This window comes from Squalius cephalus (assembly GCF_949319135.1).
Source record: "Squalius cephalus genome assembly, chromosome: 20".
Classification (NCBI taxonomy): domain Eukaryota; kingdom Metazoa; phylum Chordata; class Actinopteri; order Cypriniformes; family Leuciscidae; genus Squalius; species Squalius cephalus.
The window spans coordinates 35,867,730-35,877,358 of NC_137141.1; the positions used below are offsets into that span (position 1 = coordinate 35,867,730).

The 9,629-nt window shown below is 45.5% G+C and overlaps 1 protein-coding gene across 2 annotated transcripts in view; it reads right to left on the reverse strand.

Annotated features, from left to right (window-relative positions):
• mok (MOK protein kinase) overlaps positions 1–9,629 on the reverse strand; it is a 16,944-nt gene that overhangs the window by 4,563 nt on the left and 2,752 nt on the right. For both annotated transcript variants that reach the window (XM_079853007.1, XM_079853008.1), the window contains exons 6-8: positions 6,128–6,176; positions 800–978; positions 610–711 (exon numbers count right to left, since the gene is read on the reverse strand). In XM_079853007.1, coding sequence (XP_079709133.1) covers positions 610–711; positions 800–978; positions 6,128–6,176 — 330 coding nt within the window. The remainder of the gene's footprint in view (positions 1–609; positions 712–799; positions 979–6,127; positions 6,177–9,629) is intronic.

Sequence of the window (9,629 nt, forward strand, 5' to 3'; positions counted from 1 at the left end):
ACAAAATACTGCTAAAGAAAACAAAAGAGTCTGGGAACTCTTACAATGAAGCGCAGATGACGACACCAATCAGTGATCTGCAGTGTTTTTACGTCACATTTTAGTATCGGTACGGTACGCTTGGAACCTCAACAGAGGTGGTACCATTTAAAGCGAGCCGTATCGTACTGTACCATGCAGTGGAAAAGCGCCAATTGTCTTGTTCATCCTAACTAAGAAGCAACACAAGTGTGTGATCATTCTGAACGCCGCTAGACTGAGGAATACTCTCACACACATCACATGCTGGTCTGGTCTCACACAGATATGAGTTCATGTGTCAGTAAGAACATCTGGATTCCAGAGACTGATTGAGGTTTAATCTGATTATCGGCACTAGTGTATCAGTATCAGTGTATAAACTACAGTGTGCGGTTCAGATTTCAGCATGTGGATCAAGGGTTAGCATGATGATGATAACACGTTCACCCAGAACAGTATCAGATGTGGTGTAATGGTGAGTCTGTCTACAGTATATGCTCTGAGTTCAAGGCTTTCTGGTGTAGGTTTGATGGTTCTGTAGCAGATCTGAGGTGTGTGTGTGTGTGTGTGTGTTGATGCTGTTCTCACTGTTTGAACTTCTGCAGCAGTGTGTCGTCCGGCGAGCCCAACACCTCGTGGATCTTGTTGACCTGGTCGAGCTCGTTACGTCCGGGGAATAACGGGCTCAGGCTAGAAGACATGAAACGGCCTGTTAGAGTATGATGACCATTCCAGACAGGAACACTCACACACACACTCACACACACACTAGCGATACCTGAGGATCTCGAAGAACACGCAGCCGGCACTCCACACGTCCATCTTCTGAGAGTAGTGTCCGTCGGTCAGCAGACACTCGGGCGCTCGGTACCAGCGGGTCGAGATGTACTCGGTGTGAGGAGGCCTGGAGGAGATGCTCCTGCAGGACCCGAAGTCTGCCAGCTTCAGAACCTCGTTCTGTCAGAACATCAGGGACAGTTTTCAGAACCTCGTTCTGTCAGAACATCAGGAATTGTTTTCAGAACCTCGTTCTGTCAGAACATCAGGAACGGTTTTCAGAACCTCGTTCTGTCAGAACATCAGGGACGGTTTAACCTCGTTCTGTCAGAACATCAGGAATGGTTTTCAGAACCTCGTTCTGTCAGAACATCAGGAATTGTTTTCAGAACCTCGTTCTGTCAGAACATCAGGGACGGTTTTCAGAGCCTCGTTCTGTCAGAACATCAGGGACGGTTTAACCTCGTTCTGTCAGAACATCAGGAATGGTTTTCAGAACCTCGTTCTGTCAGAACATCAGGAATTGTTTTCAGAACCTCGTTCTGTCAGAACATCAGGGACGGTTTTCAGAACCTCGTTCTGTCAGAACATCAGGGACGGTTTAACCTCGTTCTGTCAGAACATCAGGAATGGTTTTCAGAACCTCGTTCTGTCAGAACATCAGGAATTGTTTTCAGAACCTCGTTCTGTCAGAACATCAGGAACGGTTTTCAGAACCTCGTTCTGTCAGAACATCAGGGACGGTTTAACCTCGTTCTGTCAGAACATCAGGAATGGTTTTCAGAACCTCGTTCTGTCAGAACATCAGGAATGGTTTTCAGAACCTCGTTCTGTCAGAACATCTGGGGCCTCATTTATAAACGTTGCGTACGCACAAAAGAAGGCGTACGCCGCTCTCTACGCAATAATTGGTATTTATAAAAAGCAAACTTGACGGGAAAATGTGCGGTCTTTCACGCACACTCTGACCCAGGCGTACGCACAAAAACGGGTGAAATGAGAAATGGCGACACCGTCGGCAGTTGGAAGAAACACGTGAAAGTGTGTGAAACTGTAGACCGTTGTGTAAAATAAACGGCAATACTGCCTCTCATAAATAACATGAAGACTTCACAAAGCAAGTCTTACAATTAACAGCCTACACGAACACCCGTTTGATCGATCTGCAGTGTAAAACAAACAAAATCAAACGAAGATTAGAACAGAAATGCAAATTAACACAAATTTGCTAAAAGAAAAGTGAAATATGTTCTGCAATAATATTGGCATGTTATGCAATTCATCATCATAACACATCTGTAGCTTGTCAGATGCAATCAAATGGATGGTAATAAAATGCCATGATGCCATCACAATGCGTAATGACGTGAGTGAAGTTACGTTTCTTGGTTTTCCTCTCTGTGTTTGCCATGATTTCGAAATCGATGAATATTAACTTGTGGGCGTTTCACGGACTATTTATGGGCAACTATGGGCGTGACATGAAGCCGCAAAAGCTGCGCTACATTTAGAATTGATTGTGATTTATTAAGGGAAAACTGCGTAGGATGTGCGTGCGCACGGTTTTATAAATCCGAATATTTCTGTGCGTACGCACGTCCTATGTTTCATCCGTACGCCACTTATGACGCAAATCATACGCAAAGTTTTATAAATGAGGCCCCAGGAACTGTTTTCAGAACCTCGTTCTGTCAGAACATCAGGGACGGTTTTCAGAACCTCGTTCTGTCAGAACATCAGGGACGGTTTTCAGAACCTCGTTCTGTCAGAACATCAGGAACGGTTTTCAGAACCTCGTTCTGTCAGAACATCAGGGACGGTTTTCAGAACCTCGTTCTGTCAGAACATCAGGAATGGTTTTCAGAACCTCGTTCTGTCAGAACATCAGGAACGGTTTTCAGAACCTCGTTCTGTCAGAACATCAGGGACGGTTTTCAGAACCTCGTTCTGTCAGAACATCAGGGACGGTTTTCAGAACCTCGTTCTGTCAGAACATCAGGAACGGTTTTCAGAACCTCGTTCTGTCAGAACATCAGGAACGGTTTTCAGAACCTCGTTCTGTCAGAACATCAGGGACGGTTTTCAGAACCTCGTTCTGTCAGAACATCAGGAACGGTTTTCAGAACCTCGTTCTGTCAGAACATCAGGGACGGTTTTCAGAACCTCGTTATGTCAGAACATCAGGGACGGTTTAACCTCGTTCTGTCAGAACATCAGGAACGGTTTTCAGAACCTCGTTCTGTCAGAACATCAGGAACTGTTTTCAGAACCTCGTTCTGTCAGAACATCAGGAACGGTTTTCCGAACCTCGTTCTGTCAGAACATCAGGAACGGTTTTCAGAACCTCGTTCTGTCAGAACATCAGGGACGGTTTTCAGAACCTCGTTATGTCAGAACATCAGGGACGGTTTTCAGAACCTCGTTCTGTCAGAACATGAGGGACGGTTTTCAGAACCTCGTTCTGTCAGAACATCAGGGACGGTTTAACCTCGTTCTGTCAGAACATCAGGAACGGTTTTCAGAACCTCGTTCTGTCAGAACATCAGGAACTGTTTTCAGATCCTCGTTCTGTCAGAACATCAGGAACGGTTTTCAGAACCTCGTTCTGTCAGAACATCAGGGATGGTTTTCAGAGCCTCGTTCTGTCAGAACATCAGGAACGGTTTTCAGAACCTCGTTATGTCAGAACATCAGGGACGGTTTTCAGAACCTCGTTCTGTCAGAACATCAGGGACGGTTTTCAGAACCTCGTTATGTCAGAACATCAGGGACGGTTTTCAGAACCTCGTTCTGTCAGAACATCAGGTACGGTTTAACCTCGTTCTGTCAGAACATCAGGAACGGTTTTCAGAACCTCGTTCTGTCAGAACATCAGGAACGGTTTTCAGAACCTCGTTCTGTCAGAACATCAGGGACGGTTTTCAGAACCTCGTTATGTCAGAACATCAGGGACGGTTTTCAGAACCTCGTTCTGTCAGAACATCAGGAACGGTTTTCAGAGCCTCGTTCTGTCAGAACATCAGGAACGGTTTTCAGAACCTCGTTCTGTCAGAACATCAGGAACGGTTTTCAGAACCTCGTTCTGTCAGAACATCAGGAACGGTTTTCAGAGCCTCGTTCTGTCAGAACATCAGGGACGGTTTAACCTCGTTCTGTCAGAACATCAGGAACGGTTTTCAGAACCTCGTTATGTCAGAACATCAGGTACGGTTTTCAGAGCCTCGTTCTGTCAGAACATCAGGAACGGTTTTCAGAGCCTCGTTCTGTCAGAACATCAGGAACGGTTTTCAGAACCTCGTTCTGTCAGAACATCAGGGACGGTTTTCAGAACCTCGTTCTGTCAGAACATCAGGAACGGTTTTCAGAGCCTCGTTCTGTCAGAACATCAGGGACGGTTTAACCTCGTTCTGTCAGAACATCAGGGACGGTTTTCAGAACCTCGTTCTGTCAGAACATCAGGAACGGTTTTCAGAACCTCGTTATGTCAGAACATCAGGTACGGTTTTCAGAGCCTCGTTCTGTCAGAACATCAGGGACGGTTTTCAGAACCTCGTTCTGTCAGAACATCAGGAACGGTTTTCAGAACCTCGTTATGTCAGAACATCAGGTACGGTTTTCAGAGCCTCGTTCTGTCAGAACATCAGGGACGGTTTTCAGAACCTCGTTCTGTCAGAACATCAGGAACGGTTTTCAGAACCTCGTTCTGTCAGAACATCAGGGACGGTTTTCAGAACCTCGTTATGTCAGAACATCAGGGACGGTTTTCAGAACCTCGTTCTGTCAGAACATCAGGGACGGTTTAACCTCGTTCTGTCAGAACATCAGGGACGGTTTTCAGAACCTCGTTCTGTCAGAACATCAGGAACGGTTTTCAGAGCCTCGTTCTGTCAGAACATCAGGAACGGTTTTCAGAGCCTCGTTCTGTCAGAACATCAGGGACGGTTTTCAGAACCTCGTTCTGTCAGAACATCAGGAACGGTTTTCAGAACCTCGTTCTGTCAGAACATCAGGAACGGTTTTCAGAACCTCGTTCTGTCAGAACATCAGGGACGGTTTAACCTCGTTCTGTCAGAACATCAGGAACGGTTTTCAGAACCTCGTTCTGTCAGAACATCAGGAACGGTTTTCAGAACCTCGTTCTGTCAGAACATCAGGAACGGTTTTCAGAACCTCGTTCTGTCAGAACATCAGGGACGGTTTTCAGAACCTCGTTATGTCAGAACATCAGGGACGGTTTAACCTCGTTCTGTCAGAACATCAGGGACGGTTTTCAGAACCTCGTTATGTCAGAACATCAGGTACGGTTTAACCTCGTTCTGTCAGAACATCAGGAACGGTTTAACCTCGTTCTGTCAGAACATCAGGAACGGTTTTCAGAACCTCGTTCTGTCAGAACATCAGGAACGGTTTTCAGAACCTCGTTCTGTCAGAACATCAGGGACGGTTTTCAGAACCTCGTTCTGTCAGAACATCAGGGACGGTTTAACCTCGTTCTGTCAGAACATCAGGAACGGTTTTCAGAGCCTCGTTCTGTCAGAACATCAGGAACGGTTTTCAGAACCTCGTTCTGTCAGAACATCAGGAACGGTTTTCAGAACCTCGTTCTGTCAGAACATCAGGGACGGTTTTCAGAACCTCGTTATGTCAGAACATCAGGGACGGTTTTCAGAACCTCGTTCTGTCAGAACATCAGGGACAGTTTAACCTCGTTCTGTCAGAACATCAGGAACGGTTTTCAGAACCTCGTTCTGTCAGAACATCAGGGACTGTTTTCAGAACCTCGTTCTGTCAGAACATCAGGAACGGTTTTCAGAACCTCGTTCTGTCAGAACATCAGGGACGGTTTAACCTCGTTATGTCAGAACATCAGGGACGGTTTTCAGAACCTCGTTCTGTCAGAACATCAGGAACGGTTTTCAGAACCTCGTTCTGTCAGAACATCAGGAACTGTTTTCAGAACCTCGTAATTCTTTTGTCTTATGAGTTTAATAAAGAACTCTGTCTCGTATTCTGTCCAAACATTCCGCGTCATCTACGTCAGGTGACTGTAAATGCCCAAAAATGTTTCCATTGGAGTTTTGCGAAATATTCCTTTTTCGAACTGCCTGATAAAACGCCTCATGCGAGCGCAAACACTGTTTTGCAATATATGGGAGTTTTTGCGCAATTGACGTGTTTCCATTGGGCGTATTTTCAATTCGCAATTTGAAGGGTAATGGAAATGCGGCTACACACACACACACACACTCTCACACTCACGTTTTGTGAAGTTCTCAGGTATGTGTACAAGCACACAACTGTTTATGAATGAGTTTAACCCTTGACTTACTTTGATCAGGATGTTCTCCGGCTTCACGTCTCTGTGGAATATCCCTCGGCTGGGTTTAGGAGAGGAACAGAACAGCGTCAGTAACGACACACACACACACACACACTGAAGCAGGTGAGCGTCAGTAACGTCTCTCACACACACACACACACTGAAGCAGGTGAGCATCAGTAACGTCACACACACACTGAAGCAGGTGAGCGTCAGTAACGTCACACACACACACACACTGAAGCAGGTGAGCGTCAGTAACGTCTCTCACACACACACACACACACACTGAAGCAGGTGAGCGTCAGTAACGACACACACACACACTGAAGCAGGTGAGCGTCAGTAACGACATACACACACACACACACACACTGAAGCAGGTGAGCATCAGTAACGTCACACACACACACTGAAGCAGGTGAGCGTCAGTAACGTCACACACACACACACACTGAAGCAGGTGAGCGTCAGTAACGACATACACACACACACACACACACACTGAAGCAGGTGAGCGTCAGTAACGACACACACACACACTGAAGCAGGTGAGCGTCAGTAACGACATACACACACACACACACACACTGAAGCAGGTGAGCATCAGTAACGTCACACACACACACTGAAGCAGGTGAGCGTCAGTAACGTCACACACACACACACACTGAAGCAGGTGAGCGTCAGTAACGACATACACACACACACACACACACTGAAGCAGGTGAGCGTCAGTAACGACACACACACACACTGAAGCAGGTGAGCGTCAGTAACGACATACACACACACACACACACACTGAAGCAGGTGAGCGTCAGTAACGTCACACACACACACACACACACTGAAGCAGGTGAGCGTCAGTAACGTCACACACACACACACACACACACACTGAAGCAGGTGAGCGTCAGTAACGTCACACACACACACACACACACACCTGTGCATGTGATCCAGTGATCGGCACAGCTGGAACAGGAAGTGTTTGGCTTTAATTTCAGACACAGACACACACACACACACACACTGCAGCGGGTGAGCGTCAGTAACGTCACACACACACACACACACACACACACACACTGAAGCAGGTGAGCGTCAGTAACGTCTCACACACACACACACACACTGCAGCGGGTGAGCGTCAGTAACGTCACACACACACACACACACTGAAGCAGGTGAGCGTCAGTAACGTCACACACACACACACACACTGAAGCAGGTGAGCGTCAGTAACGTCACACACACACACACACACTGAAGCAGGTGAGCGTCAGTAACGTCACACACACACACACACACTGAAGCAGGTGAGCGTCAGTAACGTCTCTCACACACACACACACTGAAGCAGGTGAGCGTCAGTAACGTCACACACACGCACACACACACACACACACACACTGAAGCAGGTGAGCGTCAGTAACGTCACACACACACACACACACACTGCAGCGGGTGAGCGTCAGTAACGTCACACACACACACACACACTGAAGCAGGTGAGCGTCAAGTCAAGTCAAGTCATCTTCATTTATATAGCGCTTTTAACAATGTAGATTGTTTCAAAGCAGCTTTACAGAGATAAGCGTATAATTTAAGGTAACAGAGATTGTTTCGGCTTTACAGCAGAGTTAAGTTATTTCCATCTAAAGTTAGTTTTAATTGATTTGCTTCCGTCGCAATGATCATTTGTTATTAAATTAGGGGCCGCTAAGACGACACCATTCCCTCTACACAGACTTTAAACGCGAACCTGTGAGAAACGCTGATGGCGTTCACATGAGCATCTAGAATGGGTTCTATAGTTATGTGCGTTTGAATATACGCAGGTTTGGAATTCCCTACAAGCCAAGCCTAAACAAAATACTTGTCTTTCCTTATAAATTTTGATAAGGAATTTTATTTTATTTGTTGCTTTGGGGTAGGACCGCGAGACGAATTTTCCCGACAACGCCTTATCTGTAGAGTGGGAAAGGGATCCTCCATAGGGAGAGACTAGTTGGCACTTCAGCACTGCGTTGTCATCGGGTCCAGGCGAAGGTCCTTCGTCAGATCTGGATACGGCCTGGATCCGGCAGGCTGCAGGAAAACCTCGGGATAAACACAGACACTAAAATTAGCGTAGATGCCATTCTTCTCATGATGTAACGAGTACATCTGGATTTTTGGGAAGTGTTCCCGGTTCCGGCTGACCTACTATATGCAGCCTAACATTAAATTATAGAAGTCTATAATGTATTATGTGAAAGCTAGGTCAAAGAGATGTGTCTTTAATCTGGCTTTGAACTGACAGAGTGTGTCTGCTTCCCGGACAATGGTAGGAAGACTGTTCCAGAGTTTTGGTGCTAAATAGGAAAAGGATCTACCACCAGCAGTCGATTTTGATATTCTAGGTATTATCAACTGGCCGGAATTTTGAGATCGTAATAGACGTGACGGACTATAATGCGTTAAGAGCTCGCTCAAGTACTGCGGAGCTAAACCATTTAGTGCTTTGTAAGTAATCAGCAATATTTTAAAATTGATGCGATGTTTAATAGGGAGCCAGTGCAGTTTTGACAGAACTGGGCTAATATGGTCATACTTCCTGGTTCTGGTAAGAACTCGAGCTGCTGCGTTTTGAACCAGCTGTAGTTTGTTTATTAAGCGTGCAGGGCAACCACCCAGTAGAGCATTACAATAATCTAGCCTTGAGGTCATGAACGCATGAACTAATTGTTCCGCATTTGTCAATGAGAGCATATGGCGTAATTTAGATATATTTTTAAGATGGAAAAATGCAGTTTTACAGATACTGGACACGTGACTTTCAAATGAAAGATTGGTATCAAAGAGCACACCCAGGTTCCTAACCGACGACGAAGACTTAACAGAGCAGCCATCAAGTGTTAGACAGTATTCTAGATTATTACGTGAGGAAGTTTTTTGTCCAATAATTAGAAACTCTGTTTTTTCAGAATTTAGAAGTAGGAAATTACAAGTCATCCAATTTTTTATATCCGCTATGCATTCCGTTAATTTAGTGAATTGATAAGTTTCGTTAGGTTTTGAAGAAATATAGAGCTGAGTATCATCGGCATAACAGTGAAAGCTAATGCCATGTTTCCTAATGATATCTCCTAAGGGTAGCATGTACAGAGTGAACAGCAGCGGTCCTAGTACTGAGCCTTGTGGTACGCCATACTGAACTTGTGATCGATGAGACATCTCTTCATTTACTGCTACAAACTGATAACGGTCAGATAAGTATGATTTAAACCATGCTAGTGCATTTCCCGTAATGCCAACATAATGTTCTAATCTATTTAAAAGAACGTTGTGGTCGATAGTGTCAAATGCAGCACTAAGATCGAGTAACACTAATAGCGAGATACAACCACGATCGGATGATAAGAGCAAATCATTTGTGACTCTAACGAGAGCTGTCTCGGTACTATGGTACGGTCTAAATCCGGACTGGAAATCCTCGCAGATATCATTTCTTTCAAGAAAGGAA